Here is a 23,455-nt window from a genome sequence, read left to right on the forward strand (position 1 = left end):
CTCCTCCATGGCCATTCACATTGCACCTCTACTGGCTCTGAAAGCCAAGACTCCTTTCACCAGGCTCAACAAGCAAGCCAGGTTTCCTGGACAAACATTAAAGACCACTACCTTCTCTGGCCCAAACTTAGTGTGTTTTTGTCAGTATACAAGTTGATTTTTATTTGTTTCTTAAAACACCTTCAATAAACTCCTAGCATAAGAAACCTTTATTACAACATATACAGATTTGATTCAGTTCTTTACAAAAAACTACCTAGATTTTCCAGCTAAGTAAATTTAAGTCTTTTAAAAAATTTAAGTTGGCTTAAGGAATGCATTTGCTAAATTTTGACCAAGGATACAACGGTCACCCAAAAAAACCCTATCAAGAAAAAGAACATTACCATCACTCCAGAAATTTCCCTCATGCTCCTTCCCAGGGGTGATCTCTGTTCTGATTTTTTTGCACAAATTAGTTTGTGTGGGTAATGTGAATGCGATCACTCACTGTGTGGTCTTTTGTGCTTAGCGTTCTTTTTTGCCGAGCATAATGTTTTTGAGCCGTGTCACATCATCAATAACTTCCTTCTTGTTGCCAAGTAGTATTTGACTGTATGAACAGACCACGCTTTGACCATTGCCTCCTGAGGAACGCCTGAGCACCTATCAGCTTGGGGCTGGGAGGAATAAAGCTGCTGAGAATGTTCCTGTTCATGCCTTTTTGTGAATATGTGTTTTATTCCACTGCATGTCTTTCAACACTTGATGTAGTTGTCACTATTTTAGAGGTTAGATTCAATCAATCCTACATTTACTTAGGTTTCTGTACTTTGTATCTAAAGAGACCTTCCTATGCCAAAGTTTTACATCTGTTTTCCTATGTTTTATTCCTATACCCCTGTAGTTTTTTAAAAATCTTTAACCCACCTAGAATTCATTTTTTTAATAACGTGATATGACTCTAACTTAATTTTTTTCTACCCCCACACACAGCCAAAACTTCTCTTTTCCCCACCAGAGCCCGAAAAGTCTCTTTGATATCCACCAAATTCTCATCTGTGTGCTTCTGTTCGTCAGTTTTACCCCTTGCCATTGAACTTTCTGTTTAATCCACACTATTCTGGTTATGATGGTTTTATGTTTCAAATTTCTTGTCTTTATTTTTCAAGATCATCATGGCCATTCCACATTTTCTCTTAAATGTACATTTTAGAATCAGTTTAAGCTTCTTGAAGAGTTTGTGGGTGGCTTGCTTGGAATGACAATGACTATATATTGATTGAGGGGAGCATTGCCATTTTCCCACATACTTTCCAGGGTGGGTAGTATTTTTCTCTGTCTAGTAGGCTTGTCTTTTTATGCTTTTAGTACACTTGATTTTCCTTCCAATATATCCTGCTCATTTCTTGAAAGCTTTTCTCTTAGGGAAAGACGGGGGCTATCCAGGATTTTTTCTGCCTTTCTCAGTTCCACCACAATTTCCCTTTGTACGCCTATTTCCCAACTTCCCTTCTCTTCCTGCCCCTGTACAGCTGTGGGCAGTCCCATGGCCTAAGCTTGGCCAACCCAATGTTTTTTCCCAGCACTTTGAATCTGGAGTAAGTGGGGTGAGGAGGGGGGCCATGTGTAGGGAGGCCAGTGTCCTTGAGGCCACAGAGTCGCCAGAGCTCCCTGGCCACGGTGCTCTGCGCCTGGCCAGCAGCAGGCGGGGCCCAGTCTCCCAGCACCCTGTGTGTTCTGTGAGCTCCGCCCCTGCCCCTCTGTGTGCCATGTTAGCCAGAACTGGTTTCTGTTGCTGGCGGTCATAAGTGCTGACTCATTCCTATCTGTCAGGAAGGACTGAATAAAAAGGTGGTAAGGAGTTCTCTGTAAGCACTGCGAATTCAGAAGGGGTGAGGTGATGGGCTGATCGTTAAAAGTCTGCGTTGGGTGAGATCAGAATAGGTGTGTGGCAAGATGGAAAACACCAAGGCGGTCTTCAGTCTTGACCCGGACCATGGGGTCTCCCTTCCTGAGAGCTTCTTCCTGAGGTGAGCCCTAAGCCCTTTGTAGAATTTATTACCAAGGAGTAGAGAGAGTGTTGAGGCCTGTTTCTAGCATGTTCGCCCATATAGTACATGCATTCCTGCAAGGGACTCAGGAAGGCCAGATCAGAGTAACTGCTAGCCTTGTCTTCTCAATGCAGGTTTGGGGAGAATTAGCTCTATAATAATGCTTTTTCTACCGACTCATAAGAGCATAAGATCAAACTTGTATAACCACTCTCCAATACATCCTCAAGATGCCATGTTCCACTGGAGGGCCATCTTCCGGCCTTGGAACATCACAGTGCTTATACAACCTCATTAATTTTTTATAGTTTTTGTTTTCCTAAGAAATTCATTCATTCGATCCAAGTATACATTAAGACCCTACCATGCCCCAGGCACAGGTGAAAATATAAAAATGCTTAAAACCAGGACATGTTAGGATAGGAGGCTGTTGCTCAAGGTTGCAGGACTGGTGAACAGAAAGAACAGAAAATACTCTAGGGGAGGTGTTTCCCGAGCTGTGAGAAGGGAGCGCCAGAGGTCTGAGCCCCACTGATGTCCCGCCTGCCTACACCTGGCCCCAGAGCCCCCGTCCTGACTCTGTCATGACAAATAGCCATTGGCACCCTGTTCAAGGCATCATCACAGAGCAAACAGCCCTTTAAAGAAGCAGCCATTACTACCCCAAGTGTCCAGATGGGAAGTGAGTCATTATGCTGCTTGCCTAGCATCTCCAAGCTTGCTGGTGGCAGGGCGGGGGCGTGAAGTCACCCAGTGTGGCTCTGCCACGGCTCCTCTGTACAGCTGTCCCCCACCGCACACAAACACCCCTCTCAGGTCCCAGCAGAGCTGGGGCTGGGGCCAGGCAGGGTCTGCCCCCGATGGGATGCCAGCGGGGCTGCTGTGCCTTGATAGTTTAAGCATTCTGCAGATTCATAACATTCTGGCCTGGCCCAAATCTACCTCTGGGGTACCCGGGGGTGGACGCAGCAAGCGCCCGGCCTCACTTGCTTCTGTGGCCAGCAGGGTGTTTCAGCTCCACCAGTGGCTCACTTCCCCTGGGGGGCCTCCTCCTGCCCTTCTGGCCTCAGATCTACTTCGACTCTTGGGAACCCTGCCTGAGGTCCCCCTGGTGACATGTGGGTTGTCCCAGAAGTTCCAGGCTTTGCCTGAACCTGTTGACTGCAGCCCACAGCCCTGTAAGGAGTGGCCTCTGTCTGGGAAGCTGTGGCTCTGCCTGCTGCCCTTGCCCATTCCACCCCCAGGGAGGAGCAGCGTCCAGGCATTTGTTTGCTCATGGGGAAGGCCATGTTAGTGGGGGTGTCCCAAGGCTAGAGCGATGGAGCAAAGGGTCCCAGACCCCATGAGGTAGGCCTCCCACTGGGAGTGTAGAGTGATGTCAGCCGGGGAAGGCCTGGTGTGCATCCACTGGGAGCAGAGTCCATTTGCCCCATTCACATCTGGCCCTTTGACTTTCTCCCCCAGACCTCAACATCCTACCACACCCACCATGCAGTCCTGGGACCCTTTGTGTGTCTGAGCCTGGGAACCCAGCTGAGCACAAATGTTCCTCTTGCTTCTTACCCTAGCGCACACTCTGGGATGCTGGGCCAGGACAAGATTTGGGGTTCAGGGTGACCAGTGGATGTCCCACATCCACCCTGCTCTCCAGTGAAAACTAAAGCAGCAGACAGGCCATAGCTGCTCCCTGGGGGTTCTGGCAGGCATCTCCCAAAGCTGCTACTCTTTTCTCAGAGCTGGAGCTGCCCCCATTTTCTCTTCTCTTTTTGAAACATCTTACAGAGATGCAGGTACAGCTCACTTGGCAGACTTTGACGCATGTCTAGAGCTGAGGCGCCATCTCCCCAGTGAAAACACAGCTCCATCCAATTTTAACCAAAAGCCGTTGGGTCTTGTCTGCCCAAGGCCCAGGCTCACCCCTGACCTGTCCTCTTGCTCTGTGGTGCTCAGGTCAGGAGCCAGCCCTGCACAGGCATGACCTGGGGTCTCGGAGGGCATTCAGGGACCTCTTGAGGACCTCGTAACAGGAAAGGGAGCCTCTGCTCCTTGAGAGGGTTCTAAGAAGCCTGTGTTAGTCAGTGGTGACCTGCATCCATGTCACTGTGTGTCGCTTATTTTGGCCAAGAGGCTGACACAGAAGCTCTGGATAGAAGATCGGGGATACTTTCTTAAAATGTAGATCAATTCTATTACCTAGAAGTCTGGACCAGTGGAAGAAGAGAGCAGTGTGCCAAAGCCTCCTTGGGCATTGGACAACAGTTGGAAAAACTATGTGGGGAAGAGCAGTTTTTCTTCTTCAGTCTGCGCCTCTGAAGTCTCCACCCCTTGTACGTGTAGGTGAGAGGATTGTAGTGTCCTGGGAAAAAACGGCATGCGTTTGTCCCTCATTCAACAGATGTTCGCTGAACGTCTGCTGTGTACTTGGCACAATTTATTCCCAGTGCTCGGGACTCAGCAAGAGTCATACTGCAGAGACCCTGCCTTCCACCTATTCAGTGGGGGTGGCCATAAGGGTCGGACAGATGGACAGAAGAGAGGCGAAGGAAGTCAGCAAGGCCTAATACGCGGAGGGCCTGCTAGAGCAGCTGGAGAAGGGAGCCCTCTTCCCTGAACAGCCCTGAGGACAAGCGGGGAGCAGCCAGCCAGGAGCTGGGGGAAGTAGTGGGGATGGAGAGACCAGAGGCATGGAGGCCAGCATGGTAAGAAGGCCGGGGCTGCTACCTGGAGACAGGGCCGCAGGGTGTCACCGGGGCCTGCAGGGCCCACATTCCCAGGGCAGTGGGGCTCTTTGGTCCCAGAACCAGCATGATCTGATATAAATTATTTTAGAAAGACTTCTCTGAACTCCAGACTAAGGGAGACTGTAGGGACATGATGACTGAATGTGATATGTGACCTGAGATTTCCTCTTGCTGCAAAGGACATGATGGGAACAAGGGGTAAAATCTGAGTTAAGTACATAAATTAGATGGTAGTCTTGCATCAGAGTTAATTTCCTGATTTTCGTCATTTAACTACAGCTGCTTAAGAGGATGTTCTTGTTCTTAGGAGACAATTATGGTGAGGAGCACTGCATGTCAGCAGTTTACTGGCAAACATTTGGAAAAACATGGAAGGTACATACGTGCACATTATACCTTGGGAGCATGGGAGGAGGGTGAAGGAAATGTGGCCAAGTGTTAACATCAGGGGAATCCGGGTGATGGGTGTAAGATGACTGTTGATGCTATTTTGCAACCCTCTTGTAAGACTGAGTTGATGGCAAAATAAATTAAAAATCAAAGTCCCTGCAGACTGTGCCTGGCTGATGGTAGTGGGCAGAATGCAAGCACAGGGCCAGTTGTCCTGCCTGGGACCTGGGCAGAGGGAGAGAGCTGCTCTGGAAGAAGAGGAGACAGGACCTCTCAGTGTGGAGGGCCAGAGAACAGGATGCCAGGATCCTCGCTGAGGGCCTGTCCAGAGCGATGGGGCAATGGGGCGAGGGCAGACTTCCCAATAAGAGAAGCCTGGAGCCGCCCTCGGGCTGGGCCGGGAGGAGCTGGGCAGAGGAATGGCGAGTGGACAGGACTGTTTTGTTGAGCTGCCAGCTCAACTCTGGGCTGATCCAGAAACAAAGAGTTACCAATTCGTTTTAAAGGGAAATGTTGGGTTTTGGAAAGGAAACCCAGCCAGCTGGACTGCAAACCACTAGCTGATTGAAGAAAGGCTACAGTGTAAATAATAAGTATTTACTTCAATGACACTTTCTTGTAAGACGTAGTTCGAGGGAAGGAGGACTATGATCGTGAGCGCTGGGGGACGGTCAGCGGCACCCTCAAGACCCATCTGGGGCATCTGCTGAGCACGGCTGGACCCCACAGGAAGGGCAGAGCGGTCCTCAGTCCTGACACACTACACCCCACCAGGGACTTTTATCAAAGACCCACATCCGGGGATCACCTCCCCAAAACTCCAGGGCAGGATTTTTTAAGGCTCCCCAAGCAACTCTCCAAGTGGCTCCCGCGTGTGGCAGGGCTTGGGAGCCACCAGTCAGCTGGCTGAGGACTCCCACGGATGACCGTGCAGCACCTAGGTCAAATGCTCCACCCACAGAGAAGGCTCTGAAGGACAGCACTCAAGACGGTGCTTGCTGTTTAAGTTTTTGTCGTAGCTGCAAAATGCTTAAGCCTCATTTCTGTTTCTCTCTGTCAGTCTGCCCTGGCCCAGGCACCCATGCCTCTTTCCAAGTTTGGGGTCAGCAGGAGGACAGAGTGGGCTGGAGGCGCAGGGCCAAGGCCACAGCACAGTATAGGTGAGGCTGTGTGCCTGCAGAGAGCCCGTCAGGTAAGGCAGCCTCCTGGCGGCCTCAAGGGCCCAGTGAGGTCAGAAATGGGAGAAGGGGCACCGGCTGGCCTCCAGGAGATAGAGCTAAGACAGAGCTGGTGTGTGACTAGGTAATGAATGATGGTGTGGCTGTAGGGTGCTTAATCCCAGCTGTCCACAGTTTAGGTGGCCATGGCATGTGAGGGGACGTCAGCATCAGGGGGAGAGCTTCATGGTCCCCTGAAAAGCAAAGGCCAGGGGATCCCGTATGGGCACCTAGCAGGGCCACATGGCCACTTGTATCAGGGAAGAGATCACAAGCCCCACTGCCCCCAGCTGGAAGAGGAGCTCCTCAAGGATAACGTCAGCTTGTCCTTGCTCTCCACGGACATGGTGTCAGCACAGCCAGGAGCTGCCTCTGTGGCACCTTCCCTGGCACAAACTTGGCTCTCCAAACCCCTCCCAGGGCCAGACTACCTGCTGCCTGCCCAGCGAGGCTCCTGGTGGCCCTCAGCCTGGCTCAGGCTCCCAGTCATCCAGCTCTGGGGCTGACCTTCCATTGGCTTGCACAACAGGGGACTTTAATATTGGAAACTGTGTCTCTCTGCCCTCTGGACCATAAGAGTCAGGCAGCATCCCTCTGGTTCGGCAGGGTCTAGCTTAGTGCCCGGTGTCTGGTAGGTGCTCAGCACATGACCACGGGATGGGTGGGTGGCAAGTAAATGTCTGAGTAGAATTCCATGGTAAGGCACCCTACATGAAAGCCCAAGTCTGTTCTTGGCCGCTTGACTACCATTTGCACTGCTTGCCACTTGCAGAAGAGTAGTGAGAACTTGAGCCTATTCAAATCACAAAGAGGCAGGTCCAGCCTTTGGCAAAATGGTTCTCCTTTTTAGGACCCCTCTTTTGCTTTCTCGTGGCCCCTTCCTCCTTCCACAACCCACCTGCTTGGACCCCAGGGCCTCTGGCTTCCTCCAAACCCATTCCTTTCAAAGCTGCCACCAGAGCCATGGTGCTGGCAGGGTTCCGATAATTCAGTTCCCTGGAGGACAGATGACTGAGAGTGCGTCGGTGAACACGGCCTCTTACAACTCTGATGGCATGTGTTTTCTGGACAATTAGGCTGCTGTCTAAACTTGGTGACTCATATAAAACAGAAGCCTTCATTAGTTCTAAGAACATGGCACTTTGGGGAAATAACTCCCAACCCTACTGGCTGTTTCCCTGCAATACCCCAGGCTCACTCCCACATCACGGCCTTACTGTTCCCTGTTTCTAACTGTTTGTCCCCAGACACCCCAGGGCTGGCTTCTACAGTGGCTTCAGGGCTCTGCTCAGATGTCACCTTCCCAGGGTGGACTCCCCAGACTGCCCCATTCAGGGCCACTGTTAGCTTGATGCTTGGCAGGAAGGCTGGGCACACACTCATGGAGCCCCAGCGCTGGGGCTAGAGTGGCTGTGGGTCAACAGGCTGGGATGGCAAGCCCAATCTGTGGGAGTCTGGTGACTACCAGGGCCTGGGCTATGCTCTGTGAGACCAAGGACTATGTGAGCCGCCTCCGTGCATTCCCAGGACCCACACACATAGGTGCTCGAGGAACTTCTGTGCGGTGTCAGAGCTCTTCCTTCAGGGAAGAGCGTGGCTACCCTAGCCCCCAGACAAGTTAAGAGGGTAGTACATTGGGTGGGAACAGGAGAGACTCCCTATGTCCCTCCAGAGCCCTGATAGCTTCCCTCTGTGGGGCTCAGTCTGTTATGTACTTGGCACAATTTATTCCAAGTGCTCATGAATCAGCAAGAACCAGAATCAGCAAAAGACAATCTGTGGGACCCAGTCACATGTGGCCTTTTATGGGGCACAGATGGGAAACACCACAGTGGAGTTTCTCAAAACTTCCTTCCAGAAGAAGTCAGGCTTAAAATACTTGCCCATCAGATGGCCAGGGCAGCCCTAGGCACCCAGCCTCTTATTTGATAACTCTCTGAGAAGAGGCCTCTGGGAGCTGTTCTCAGAACATCAAAGGGATGCTCTTGGTGTCCTCACAGGTCACTGTCCTGTTTGCCCCCACCTGGGTCCAGCCCACGGTACTGACCTGCCTGGTGAGGCCATGAAAGTTTAGACAGGCAGACAGACTGGCTGGAGTGGAGAGGACACACCTGGCCCGCAGCTGAAACTGGGAGTGCAGCCAGAGTGGTTGATGCCACATGGACCAGCGAGGATGAGGGGGCTGGGTCCACAGGTAAAGTCTGACACCTGGAGTCTGACACAATGGGAAGGAGCCTGTCTGGATTAACACATTCCGGGCTGCAAATCCCCTTTTCTAAAAACATAAACACCCGAGAAGGCAGATATAAAGTCTGAAGGACTATGACCTCAGTGAGTTGTATATGTCAGTTTATGTAAATATTACCACACTGACTTAAAAGTAATCCACAAAGCAGGACAACATCTTTTCGTTGTTAAACAACTAGAGTAAGATTACATTTTCCCCCCAAAATTACCTTTCTGAATTCCTAAATACACCTTATGAAGAAGAAGGATTCATAAGATACAGGACATTCACAAATAGAGGACAATATTTTTTTTTGGATTATTTATGCTTTGTTGGGGTCTGATTCTGAACCTTTGAAGAACTGAAGTACTATATAAAGTAAGTGGAGTGATTTCTTCCAAGGGAACATCAAATAAAACTCCTGTTTCAGAGAGACAGAGTCCTTTACTAGTGTTCTCAAATGCCAAGAACCTTCTTTTTCATGATTTCTGTGACTGAAAATTATTTTCCTTAAACTTGCCACAATTTTCGGTTGAAAATATCCCAAAAGGAAGCAGGCTCTGGCCAGTGTGAATGTCCTTGAGGAGGGTGTCCAGTCTGGCCTGGCCTGTGGCCAGCGGAGGAAAGGAACCGCCCCATCACATTGTCCTCACAGTGGACCATTGGCTTCTGAGGACCCCCCACCTGTCCTCCTCTGATGCTATTGTAGATGATGTTGGGGGGCTCCCTGGATGTTGGTCCCTGTCGTACATCCATTTGTGTATCCACACAGAGCAACATGTACACAAATGTGTGCACGTGTGCGTGTGTGTGTGTGTGTGCACGTGTGCACATGCCAGTGTGGGAGAGGTTGGGAGGCACCCCAGGAATTATTGGTCACCTTCACTGTACCTGAAATTTTTATGTACTTTCCCATTTCATGCCCATGTTAGTCTCCAAAGGTAAGAATCGGAGGCCCAGATAAGTGCGTTTCTAGGGCAGGGCTGCAGTAACAAATTACCGTGACGTTGGCGGCTGAAGACAACAGAAATGTACTCATTCACAGCTCTTGAGGCCAGGAATCCAAGTCAGGGTGTCAGTGAGGCTGTGCTTGCTGCAAAGGCTCTCCCGGAGGACCCTTCCTCGCCCTGTCCAGCTCTGGTAGCTTCAGGCTTCCTAGGCTGGTGGCCGCCTCCCTCCACTCCGCCAGCTCATCTGTGTGTCTGTCTGTGCGTCTCTTACCAGGACCCTCAGCAGTGACGTTAGGGCCGTCCTGGGTAATCTGGGTATCTCACCTCAAGACCCTTGTGCAGTTCAAGGTCCCCACACCCCATTCCTTGGCTTCTTTGAGAAGGTCAGTGCGCTGAGCCCCCGACCCCAGCTCCCTGCCTGTCTCGCCCCCCTATCCAGCCTCTTCTCCATGCTTGTCATAACTGCCCCCACACGAATCCCCTCACCAACTCCGCCTTTCTCTCTCTGTTTTTAGAGAGAATCACACAATAGGGCCGGCAGCTGGGCTGTAAATGCACCATCTCTGTCCACACGCTGGCCTCGATACTCCCAGGCAACCCCTGTTCTTGCTGCAGGTCTGCTGCCCCGCTCCGGAATGACCCTCTGCTTCCTGTCTTCGCTCTCACACCTTCTCCTCCACCCCAGCACCTCCCCTCCAGGTCCATGTGATGCTGCATCAACCTCACTGAGACCCAAACGCTCATCTCCCCACACCAACTCACAGACCCACCCAGTCCAGCGCCTCTTGGGCCTCTTCCTTCTGAGGCTGGTGGAGAAAAGTCTCTGTGCCCCAGCTTCACCCCCTCCAGCCTCCAAGAACTTGGCTTCTCCGTGGGGCCGTCTCCCCGTCTCCCTTCGGTCTCTCTCTTTCCCTGGCATTTCCACAGCTCACAGCTGCTTTCCCAGGCCTCCCAGCCGGCCTCTCCCCTTGCCAGCTGCCTCCTGATGCCTCTACCTCTTTCCAAGGCACGTCGTTCCAAAGTGTGCCGTGTATACTCCCTCAGCACCGTGCACTCAGGAGCCGCTGCAGCCTGCCTCTGCTCCCAGTGCTCTCCTGGCCCCGCTGGGTCAAGGTCGCCAGTAAGCCCCGTCCTGCCAGGTCCAGCCCCACTCTGGGCCCTCGTCTTAGTCTTCTGTCCCAGTGGACCACTGCTTCCTTCTGGAAACACCCTCCTCTCTCAGTTCTTACCACAGGACTTGGATTTTCCTCCTGTTTCACTGGCTAGTCCTTCTTCGGGGGTCTTCCCTTTTCTGACCCTGAATGTTGGTCTTCCTTGCTGCACTCACTTCCCAAGGGATGCCCTGCAGTCCCATGCAATTAATACCATTCTCAGGCCAATGATCCCAAATCCAAAACTCCAGTCTGGATTTGTGTGTTTCCTTGGGATTTGCAAACCGCATCGTGCACCAATGTCTGCACTAGGGGATCCCAGCCTCTGTGAAGTCAGCACATTCAGAGCAGATGCGATTTCCCCTGCAGGCCAGTCCACCCTCCCCACAGTCTCTCCCACCTCAGCACAAGGCGCCCTCCATCCAGGTTAGTCTTTCTTCTCCCTTTATCTGATCCGTCAGTAAGTCTTGTTGATTTGCTGTCTAAACGATATCTTGAATGTGCCCTAACATGTCCCTGAGGCACAGATCCCCCTGTCCTTCCTTAGCTCTGGACAATTTCTGGAGATACTTCCTGCCTCACTTAAAGGCCCTGCACATGCCATTTTCTTCCTGGAATGTTCTCACCTGTTCTTCATGTAAGTGTCAACTTTCAGTGTTGCTCCTTGAAGCACTTGTCACTAACAGCCCATCTACAGTGGGTCCCTCCAGTGGTCTTCATCTCAGCGCATCATTGATTTCTTCAGCATCACAACTTCACACTGCTTTCTTTTCCGTGTGGTTAGCATAGTTATTTACTTTCTGCTTTGCTTGAATGGACGGTCCAGGAGGGCCAGGGTCTTGCTCACAATCACAGTACATCCTCAAGACATGGAACAGAGCCTTGTACACTCTAGGACTCGAACCACATATGTCTGGTTTCAGAGCTTTGCTCTCTTCTCACACCCCCCAGGCCTTCCTTCAGAAGACAGGGTGCTAGAGGAGTTCAGGGGCAGCAGGGGGCTCCTGTGGGTGGACTGGTCAGAGAAGGCTTCCTGGAGGAAGGGAGATGGATCTACAAAGATGAGCCCCCGCAGCCCCGTCCCCTGCCTTCTGATCATACTCAGTCCCAATCAGGTGCCACTCAGCCCCAGTGATGAAATGGCATTAAACCTGAGCTGCACTTGTTTTCACTTACATCTAGCTTATGGAAGAAAGGAATTGCATGCCATCTCTCCTAAGACCATGGCCAGCACTTTCTTTTCTAGGCATTCCCAAGTGTTTCCAGGCACCTCCGTCCTCTACCCCCTCCCACCTCCAGAGACACCTCCAGCACACATGATCCATTCCTTATGTCCTCCAGATCCTGCTGTGCCTTTCAGGTCCAGCCCCAGTGCTCCTCCAGGGGCTCTTTCCCAGCCCTTTCTGAGGACCCTCAGTGGCTCAAGCCCATCCCTACCACCTGGTGTCTCAGGACTTTGCTTTTCTCCCGTCTCCTGGCTTGGTCCCACTGACCGAGTGCGGCGGTGCTGCAGTGATACACGAACCCCAGCTCTCAGTGGCTTAACACCAAGTGGCAGGCACTGACAGGCAGAGGGACCGGTCTCGTACTCCAAGGCCACCGTGGTTGGCAGGGGAGGCTCTGCTCCCCGTCGCCCTCCTTCAATAACACAGGCTCATGGAAGCTCCACCATCTAGAGTGTTACCAAGCGTCATAGTGGGAGGAAAGGAATGTGGCATCAGGTCTTCAAAGCATCCACCCAATAGTGCTACCTGTCACTTCTGCTGCCATTTTACAGACTGAAGGCATTACAGGGCCATGCCTAACCTGGGGGCCTGGGAGAAGTGGAGAGAAGAAAGTCTGATTCTATAATGGGCTCAGAAGCAGCAGCAATGGGAACCTTGCTGAATAAGCCTCATGGCCACTACCCCGAATAAGTTGGAAGTCCCAAAGGGTCATGGACTGTGTCTCACCTTGCGCCTTCCCTCCCTTGCAGCACATAGTGTGAACCTTGGGAAAAGCTGCTGAATGAGCAAGTGCCCCGCTCTCGACCTAGAAAAGAACCTCCCTCTCCCCAAAGAGGGGTTCTGGTGTACGAGGTGATCTGGCTGAAGCTGCCCGGAAGAGCCTCTGGCAGAGATTGGGTGAAATTGATGGGAGCTTACCCCTCCCTGAGTTCTGCTTTTTAGCTACAGACCACATTCCTTTCCCTTTTAGTGTCCAGCACCCCTGCCTCCACTCCCCCCAACCCAGAAGCTCTAACCTGGTCTCTCTACAACCTGGGCCAGTACCAGCTTGGGCCACATCAGATACGTGGGTCTACTGATCTTCTGCCTGACCCTCAGAACACAATATGATACCTCCTTTCTGTTGACTAAGATATGTTGAGCTTTTTTCCAGGGCCAAGCACTGGGTTAAGTGTTTTATCATCATTTGATCATTTCTTGTCAGAAGCCAGTGAGGAGGCTCCTGTCATTAAGTTCATTTTACAGATGAGGACACTAAGGTTCAGAGAAGTTTAAAAATTTACTCAAGGTGCCCAGCTGGTGGGGCAGGATCTCTGGGCTCCTCCCTACCTTTCTGACTCCCACCCTTTGTCACTGGTTAAAGGAGTGAGTGGGGCCAAAGGTCAACCCCTGGAGCAGGTTACCAGCACCATGGGGAACTAAGTGTTCTTTGGAGGGGCTGAAACACATAGATTATGGTGGAATTTATTGCTCAAGACATCCAGGCTGAGTGTGACTACTGTTTGAGAAGCTTGGATTTTATGTCTTTAGGAGCAAACAAACCATAAAGTGGCGGTGTATCTTAAGGACAACTGGGGGTGCATCCCAGAGGGAGGGGCTTGGAGGCCCTGCCAAGGGGAAGGATGGAGGAGGCAGGCACATTGGGAGAGGCCTGTGGAGTGCTTCCCATCTACTGCCTGGGCCTCTGAGCCGCAGCTTCGACAAACAAGTGTCCTGCTTCTCAGATCTTCTGGGTCCTCATCTGAAAAGCAGGAGGAGCCAGTCTCACCTCCACTCAGTGAATCAGGTACAGTGTAAGGGCTGGAGGCCTCTGCACTTAGAAGACTCATTAGCATACAAATAACAACAGTGATAGCAACAGCTAACTTCACCTGAGACTTGCTAAGGCCATACAGGAGGTTAAGAACTTCATATGTGTTACCTTTTATAAGTATCCCATTTTATGTATGAAGAAAGTAAGGTTTTGTTCGACAAGTCGAAAAATCTGCCAAAGCTCCTACACTTAGAGTGACAGGGCTGGCTGGGGACCCAGGCCAAATGCTTAGCCACTAAGCTTTGCTGGATGCAAGCAAGAGAGGGTGGCAGTGACAGCAGTGTGATGGTGGTGGTGGAGATGATGTGGATGACTGAGGGCCTCAGGCTCTTCACTAAATAGGTCTCCCCTTCTTAGGCTCTTCCTGAGGCCCACGCCTCCCTTGGCTGTCTATCCCCTTAGAGCTGCCCTTGCACCTGCAGAGGTGAGGCCAGTGCTGGGGGGCCTGTGCAGTGGACACTGTGTGCATGCATGCATGTGTGTGTGCGTTTGTGTGTGTGGTGGTGGTGGTGGTGGTGGTGGTGGGCAGGGTTGCAGAGGCCTAGAACGAGCAGCCAGGACCCTCTGGCCATAATGCCCTAGAACTGACCACCAGGGAGGGTGTTCTACATGGTCTCAGGCACTTGGGGCTGAGAAGGAATTCATCATACTGGTATTTTTTTTCTAAACCTTCAGATAAACCCAGAAAAAAAGTCTTTCAGTGACTCTGGCTTCCCCTGACACATAAGCACACAAGTATGCCCCTAGCTCCTCAACTCCAAATTTTCTTGAGTATTTCAGCTCAAGGCAGGAGACCTTGGTCTTGACCTTGCCCTGCAGCCACGGCTGCTTCCCCAATCCCCAGTGACACAGCCAGGGCAGCTGTCAGGCCGGGATCCATCCCCTCCCATGCTCCACACAGCCAGACATCTCCTGTGCATCTCTCAGTGGATGAGCGCTGTAGGAGAGGACCCCCCAACCCCCCAGAGGCACCCCGGACTGCGCCCTCCTGTCTACTTGCTGGCCGCCATTCTCATGTCCATATAACAGAGCGGTGCCTGTTTCATCATCTTTCTAACATGCCCTGTCCTCTGTCATGTGTCTTGCTGGTCAGACTTGCAGGACAAAGCCCAGGGCAGCTAAGAACTGAACGAAAAGTACTTAGGCAACAGGGCAGTGGGATGGGGAATCAAGGCCATGAGGATGTGCTCTGTCTTCCAAGAATCCCTACCAAGATAGAGACAGGGAGACACAGGATAACAAAGGAAGGGAGGAAGAAAAAAGAGAAACAAGACGGGAGAAAGCAGGCCACCAGTGTAGCCGGAGCCTTCCCACTTAGGCTTTTCTGAGTGAGCAGATGAGATGAAGCCTTAGCTTGTGAGAAGAGGAGGGGAGAGGGGCTCAGGGCAGTTCTGTGGCTCTGAATCGGCAGCCTCATGCCCTAGAGGGATCCCCAGCCTGGCAGGTTGGGAAGCTGGGAGCCAGGGAGCGAACAGGCAGGCAGGGTCTGTAGCCAGGACAGCTTTTTGACCCCATTAGCAAACCACACACACAAACAAAAGTGTGTGTATGCTGTGGGGGCAAGAGCCCTTCCAAGTTTTATTCTGTCTTCCTCACTCTGAAGGCGCTGGCCACTGAAAGTGTGGAATACATACACCCTGCACAGACCACTGGCTCCAACCTAGGTCTAGGGGGCTCAACCCAGAGTCCACAGGCCAGTGACCCCTGCCTGGGGTCCCATAGGCCCTAATAATGTCACTACTGTGGTCCTCATCATTCCTCCTCCACTCTGAACAGCAAAGTGACGGTGCTCTATGCTCTGCAGGCTCAGATGCGACCTGAGCTCTGCGTGTGCACCTTAGGTTCCCTCCCCATGAGCGTGGTCATCTCCAGCCCTCAGGACCATGGAGCAGGTGAAATGACAGAAGGTTGCAAAACACGCAGCACATAGAGTGTCTACTGTTGATGGCAAAGGCCTCTCTGCCCAATACTTAGAGGTACCGACCAGGCCGGCCTTACCATCATCATCGTCTGTACTTTATGCTTGAAGAAAACTGGTTCCACATGCCAGGCATCGTGCCGGGAGCTCCAGGCAAAGCCAGGGAGCCACTTCCCCATCATGGCCCTCCGGGACCAGGCTGCTGTGCCTGCCTCCATGCAGGTGTGTTGAATGGAAGAGCCGAGTCCTTTCAGGCAGAGGGGTCCAGCTGGGGAGCTCTTTGCAGAACTGGCTCCCCAGAGGGAGTGAAGATGCCAATCTGCAGGCTTGCTTCTCAGCCCACATTGCTTTACACTCAGGAGTGAGACCAGGCAGGTCCATGCAGACACCATCACCTGGTTTTGGTTCTAGGGATGCTTGATACCTTTCTGTGGTTGTCACACTGAATCTCCTAGGGAATTAAAATGCAAATTTCTGAGCCACAGATCTGCCCAGGTACCTGACTCAGCAGGTGTGTGTGTGGCGTGAGGAGTGGGGTGGACATCTACATGTCAAATCTCTCAGGAATGCTGGCCAGCCAGGCTTGGGAACCCCCGGGGCCTTGGTTCCTGTACTGGTAGGAGCTGTGGCACCTTTGCATGTTACTTAGCTACACTGTTCCTCAGTTTCCTTCTCTGTTAAGTGGGGATAATGACAGTAGTGTAATGGGAGTATCGTAGCAATGATGAAATCAGTCGCTATACCAGAGCCTCAGTTTGCACAAGACATCCTCCAAAGCTGGCTCAGGGGGTGAAGGGGGGCTGCCTTTACTTTGGGCTCCCTGCTGTGGGTTCCTTTAGGTAACGAAGCCAGAGCTCAGTGCCACCTGCGTGGGGAAGGCAGGAGCCTCTCTCCAACTCCCCTCCAAGACACAGATCCCTTCCTTTGGGAGCCTACCATCCAGGGAACAACATATGCCAGACAGACACATGGGAGGGATTTTTTCCAAAACACAAGTGAATGCAAAAGAGGGTTTCTGTGGTTACTACACACATACTTAAGAAAAAAACAACAGATTTTTTTTTTTTTCTTTTAAAAGACAAGACAGAAACCAAACACATCCTAGAGATGGCTTGGGCCCCGGGGAAGGCGAGGGGGCTGGCAGCCAAGACAGGGTGGGCTGCCCGCCATGGCCCCTTAGTGTGGCCTTGACCAACAGCCATTTCCGTGGCTTAGCCAGGAAGCGAGAAGCCTCCTCCAGTGGTTGTGAGCCACACTTCAGTGCCAGAGGCCAAATCCCTTCCAGGTGAAACTGAAGGGAGGATGTGACTCTCAGGTTAATTTTAGTCAGCTATGAAACCTCAGCCCAGTGCTAGGGGAAGACATGAGCACCTATGTGGCCACTGAGTGCCACATATTTCCTCAAGTACAGCAACTTTACTCCTTTGCTCTTCCATTTAAGTGAGCAGGTAAGAGTGGTTCTTTTTTCTGGAGTGGCTCACTGGAGAGGGGAATGTCAGGACCCCAAGGGACAGTGGGAAGCTCGCTGGGGTGCTGGCTCCGTGCTCCACAATGTCAGTTCTTGGTGCATTTTTTTCAATGTCTGAAGGATTTAAGAACAGTTATCTTGTCATTAGGACAGATGCAGATTCGAGGATATGTCCAAGGCCAGCTTCCCTGCCCATGGCAATTCCCTACACGGTGTGGAGCCGGGAACTCTCTGTTGGATAGGTCCCAGAAATCTTCCTGACTCTGCTTCTCTGCACCTGAAAGAGATTCATTTGCTCTGAAACCAGTCAGGTCCTTTTCCAAGAGTGGGCTGCACTTCTTGCCAGATACATTTGAATTATACTTGGCCGAGTTCCCCACCAGCATCTGCCAAATCAGCATTTCCATTTTCTGTGATTTCAGACCCCTAATTCCCTCAGTTTCTAATGCACTAAATGGATAAGCCACAGGCGTGCAGCTCTCCAGCAAATCCAGGAAGGGCAGTCCGAATGTAGGCACAGCTCTGTGAGAATGCAAATGGAAGCACAGCTCTTTCCACATGCCCAACTGCCCCAGAGAACAGGCCTGCCCATCTCTGAAGGGTCTGCATTCACCTGTACTGACTCATCACATTCGGAATAACCCTATGAGGTTGGCATTGCAACCAGTATCCCATTTTCAGATAGGGAAATGGGGCCCCAGAGGGGATGAGCAACTTGCCCAAGGTTGTGGAGCTAGTACGTGCTAGAGTGACTCTAGGTACCAGCCTGTGGGTCTCTAGAAACCCTAAACCCCCAGACCTCCAGATGCTGTGCTCTGCTTCCTGTGACGACTAAGAGCAGCATGGCAAACCTTTGTGAAGCATGGTGCAGATTCTTGCTGCGTGTGTGGACTCAGTCTGAATGTGTCCAGACTAGAGCTCAGCCCCTCATACCATAAGACAATGGATCTCAACCCTACCTGCATGTAAACCATCTGTGATCTTTCCAAATGTCCAGTGCCCTGGGATGTTCACCAAAAAAACAATTCAATCAGAATCTTGGAAGAGAGAGTGAGGGATCAATGCTTTTTAAAGCTCTCTGGGTGGTTCTGTGTGCAGTGAGATTAAGACCCACCACCTAGTGGTAAATCAGCAAGAATTAGAGCTCTCCACAGAATGTAACCTGATTTGTACATTTTAATAACCTGACATCTGTATGGGTGAACGATACTTCCCTCCTCCGGTAGGAAGGGAAATGTGTCATGATGCATGCATGATGTTAGCATCGGAAAACAGCAGTAATGCTTATTTAACCACATCCAAAAGCACAACTCCATACCTGGTTTGCCAAAGCCAAAGGATTTTCTGGCAACCATTCTCCAGTCTTCAATCAGATGGTACAAATAATGTGCCCATAGCAGCCCTTGCTTGGGACTCAAGGATGGTGACTTCCTGACAAACTCTGCCTTAAAACTTCCCTGGCTTTGCTGTCCAGTGGCATGAAACCTGGGGGCTGGGAACCACCTGAGCTGGGAGCGCAGGCCGTGATGGCAGACTGCTCTCTCGAGAATGGTGTAAGCAGGTGGGTTCAAGCCAGTCACCATGCTTACTGGTGCCTGGGGTAATGGAGGTGGGTCTTATTTGGTTAAACTGCTTTTGGTTGAAAAGATTTTGATGGCAAAACTTACAGGGAAATTTTTTTTTTAATTCTCCATCTTTCCAGGCTTTTCCAAAAACTGTATTTTCCATCGCACTGTCACATTCACTGTCTACAGACACTTTTGCATCTCACTTTTTTTTTTCTTGGCTTACCATTTTGCTACACTGCTGCACAGGCCAAAAACCATGAGTTACTTGACCGGCAGTCCTGCTAGCATCTCAGACTGCCTCCATCTCTTCACTGTTATAAGTGACATTTCAAGGGAAAGCTTATACAGGCGGCTTTTTCCTTTTTCTTGATAATTTGTTTAACATAAATGTATAAGACTATAATCACTGAGCAGGAACTTTTAAAGGACTCTACTGCCAACTTGTTTACCAAAAGAGTTATATTAATACTAGATTTAGGCAAATCCCATAAAATTTTATGAGGATTGTGCATTTTTTCTTATGCTACTTTTTGGCTTCTTAATATACAAAATTTTGCCATATCATGGTTGTATTGTGCATTTCTTTGGCTACTAGCAAGTTCTATCCATTCATTCATTCATTTGTGCACTCAGTGAATTTACTTATTGGATACCCATTCTGTGCCAGGGAGCAGTGAACAAAACTGACCAAAATCCCCACCCCTGAGGAAATTTCCTTATAGTGAGCATTTTCCTGTTTGGTTTGTCCTCTGGCAACTGTGTGATTGGTAACGGCAGAGGCTGGGCATTTGGGCAATTTCCATGCACGCCTTTAATTCACACAGCCTTGCACCTCTGGGGCTTTGCTAGTACCCGTTTTGCAAGTCATGCAGTGAAGGTTTGCTTGCCCAATATCCCTGAACCCACCTCCACTCCAGCAAGCTCCTGGACCTCCAGGCCTTGCTCACTCTGACACCAGCTGCCCTTGTGTAAATGGAAGGCAGGCAGAGCTGGGGGAAAGGTGGGCAGGCCACGGCCCAAGGGCTATGACATGAGGGGTGCCTTATCAGCCCTGCCTGCTCTCCGGAGGCCACCATCTGTGCCACCTCAGAAACAGCATAAGGTCACAACCTCCCATCCAGATGAAAGCTGGTGGTGATGCGAAGGACGTCTATCTGCAGGGCCACCAAAGAATTGGCCTACCTCAGGTCTGTCCTACCTGGATGCAAATCGGAGCTTCCTTAATCTCCTAGCTTAAGTGGACTGCCCGCTCCTGGTGCCTGGTTCTGACTCTGCCAGTACTTGAGCTGTGCTTTCTCTCCAAAAAGTGGATTGAGAAAACATGGCTGTGAAAACATGAAGAATATTCTCAGTAACTGAGGTTGATCATTGGAGCCAGTAGGATAGGTTCCGCCACACACTCTCACATCTGCCCCGGGGTGGTCAGGGGAGGTAGTGGCTTTCCTTGTGGGCAGCCTGCCTGAGAAGCTGGGTCTTCAAATTGCTGTAATATAGATGTATCAGCCGGTCTACTCCCCTAGGGCTCATGGCTCATTCAGTGTCTCTTGGTATCTTTTTTTTAAACCTTGTAAAAAAATCTCCCATTATCTCTTATACAAAACCTAGAAAATAAACATAAACAAGAAATAAACACATTAGGAAATTATTCTTTTCCGCTCAAGATTCCACTGAGAACTATTTTCCATGTCCTTGAATATTCTTCTACAGCAATATTTTTCATAGCTACATGGTACTCTGCAAAATGGAAAACTACAGCAAATTCCACCAGGCCCCTTCACAGAGCCTTATTAAGATAAGGACACATGGCAGCTTTATCCATAAAAGAAAGTCTGAATTAAAACAAAAGCCTTTAATTTTGCCCCCAAATTTATTGAGAGTAAAAAAGAGAGAGAGAGAGAAACGGGCAGCTTTGAAAATGTGTCACACTGGGTTGATGCTGTGAATTTGCTAATGGGGAGAAATCATTTGTCACTGCAGGAAAGACATGTTCCTTCCATCCTAATTCTTTTTGAGTGAACAGATCAGTACCCTGGCCTGATATTCTCTCTCTCTTCATATTTAAAAATCCATTTTGTTTTTTTGCCTCTTTTAAAGAACCTGATGCCCCAGCATCATCACAAAATGTTTGTTTTGGTTCAGTCTTATTCCAAACCCAAGTATAGAAAGAATACAAGAATTTAGAATACGTGAGAAGTAAAAGTTTGGGCATGTTTTGAAAATAGCTTTAAAAGATAAAAGATGCATCCCCATAATTACAAAAGTTTTCCTTATGATCATTTCATGATATATACAAATATCAAATCATTATGTTATACATCTGAAACTAATAAGATGTTATATTGTCAATTATAAGAAAAAGGACTTCTGAGCATTGCCCAGAGGTTGATTCTTAGAATCAAAACTAATAAACAGTGTTCACATTATTAAAAAAATAAAATATGGGCTCCAAACAATTATTGGCGTCTTGCCTAAGGGTTTCAGCCCTGATCAGTTTAACTGTCAGTTCGGTAAGGCCAAGAAATGACAATGGAACATTCTTGGGGTAAAAGCATTTATACCAAGCTTTATTCTCACAGCAGTAGGTCAAGCACTGAATCATGTCTGCATCTAGCAGTCTGCAGGTCTGTAATCCACCTCTGTCTCTGCCTCTGTCCAGAGCACTGGGTGGAGTTCTTTATAGAGTGACTCAGTCAATAACAGCTCCTTGCCTGTGGGTGTGGGGGCAGTAGCCTAGCAGCAGGCCAATTACATCATCAGGTAGTTTAGGTTCAGGTGAGGATCCTGGCCATAGGTACTTCCATTTTCCCCCCAGTTGGTGAAATCACACAGCTGAAGTAAAAACACTCATTCACCTCACCAATTCTTCCTGTTTTGGTTAACACATTTTTATCTCCTTCTTCAGGATTTCCGCTGAGCTCTTCCACCCGCACGTCTGGACTGAGTGGCAGCACACGGTGTCTGGTACCTGGAGTCTAGGGGTTCTGGCACAGCCTGGAGTTGCCGCCTGCTTTGCTCAGGTATCAACCATCTCAGCCAATTACTACCAGGGGCTTGGGGAGCCCCACAGACCTGGGCTGCTTATTTCTCCAGGCTGCTGGTTCTTAACTCTGGGTGCTCACTAGTCATCAAGGGCATTTTCAAAAAGTCTGGGTGCCATCCAAGGCCCAGAGACTGTGCTCTCAGGGGTCTGGGCCCCACTGAGTTCAGCTCACCTCCTCAGGACTCTAACATGGGGCCTTTGCCCAGCACCAGGGTGGGAGACGAAGGCCCTGCATCTGTGCTTGGTCAGCATTTAAGGGATTGTTTGTCATGTTGCTCAGTTTTGCCATGCTGCTGTTCACCCAGTCTTTTTTCCCCCCAATGTAACACCACAATAAGCTCAGCTCTCTTGAACAATAGACCCAGTGGTGATGTTCATGACTGTACCAGTTCCTACTTCTTGAGGTTTCCCCATGGGTAGGCCCTAGCCCCCTTCAAGCAAGTGTACCATTCTGGCTTCCCCTTTGCAGTGCCTGCAGGAACTCAGGGAAATGGACACGCAGCAGCAGTGATGGTTTTGTTTTTTGTTTGCTTGTTTGTTTATCTTGTTTTCTTTTTTTTTTCTTTTCGGCAGTGATGGTTTTAGTCAAGCTTTTGTATAGCATTATGTCTTTCTCCTATCTCTATGTGGCTCTTTATAATTCTTTATTTTAATGGAAACAGCACTATTACTGTATTACATTCCCTAAAAGCCACTACACATCCTCTTTGGAAGTGGGGGAAAATCAATTGCAGATAAAGAAACACCTTTAATTATTACCAAGCAGACATAAGTAATGTAATGATCCTTATGTATTGTTGGTTTTCTTCAAGGCAAAATAGGGGAAATATACTTGGTATGGTTGATAGTTTCCAAAGAGCCACCACCAATTCATCTTCTTCCTCCATGTGCTCCCTGGGGAGACATAGAATCATTCCCCTTCCCCGCCTGAGCCTGGCTGGTCCCGTGACTCCCTTGACTCAGAGACTCCTGCACAAGTGTGTTTCTAGGACTTCTGAGTCCAGGCCTTGAGTGGACAGGTGGCTTCCACTTCTCTCTCACCCTTCACGCAACAAGAAGCTCAGGTCATGTGCAGACGCATGTGGAAGACGACCAGGCAGGCTGGTGGCAGACCCAGCTCGGGATCCTGCCAGTAGGAAGCACCCACTGCCAGCCACAGGAAGGAGGCGGTCGTGTTGGAGTCTCCAGCCCATTTGAGTCCCAGATGACTGTAGCTCCTGCCAGCATCACGTGGAACAGAAAACCTGCCTAGCTGAGTACAGTCAGCCCTCAGAATCATGAAAGAATAAAATGACTGCTATTTTAAACTGCTATCTTTTGGAGTAGCAGCACTAGATTAAAAACAACAACAAAGAGCACCTAGCCCTTGCTACTGTGGCTTGTAATTGTGGTCACAGAAATTGCATTAATCAGGGTTCTCCAGAGAAACAGAACCAATAGCGTCTATGTATCAACATACCTGTTTATAAATAGATAGGTAGTCCAAAATCTGCAGGAAAGACTGGAAATTCAGGCCAGAGTCAGTGTTGCAGTCTGAGTTCAAAGGCCAAAATCTGAGGCAGAATTTCTATGTTGCCATCTGTAGGCAGAATTTCTTCTTCCTCCTGGGGGTCCACCGTCTTTTCTTTTAAAACCCTGAATGGATTTGGTGAGGCCCACCCATGTTATGGAGAGTAATCTGCTCTGCTTTGCAAAATAATCCACTGATTTAAA

The 23,455-nt window shown here is 50.0% G+C and overlaps 1 protein-coding gene across 1 annotated transcript in view; it reads left to right on the forward strand.

The window, feature by feature from the left end:
* Positions 1–23,333, forward strand: part of BCL2L11 (BCL2 like 11) — a 75,694-nt gene extending 52,361 nt beyond the window's left edge. The window contains exon 5 of the mRNA XM_073240738.1: positions 21,605–23,333. Within this exon, the coding sequence (XP_073096839.1) occupies positions 21,605–21,616 (12 nt within the window). The 3' untranslated portion in view covers positions 21,617–23,333. The remainder of the gene's footprint in view (positions 1–21,604) is intronic.
* The last annotated feature ends 122 nt before the right edge of the window (positions 23,334–23,455 follow it).

The sequence above is a fragment of the Manis javanica genome, chromosome 1, assembly GCF_040802235.1.
Source record: "Manis javanica isolate MJ-LG chromosome 1, MJ_LKY, whole genome shotgun sequence".
NCBI lineage: Eukaryota > Metazoa > Chordata > Mammalia > Pholidota > Manidae > Manis > Manis javanica.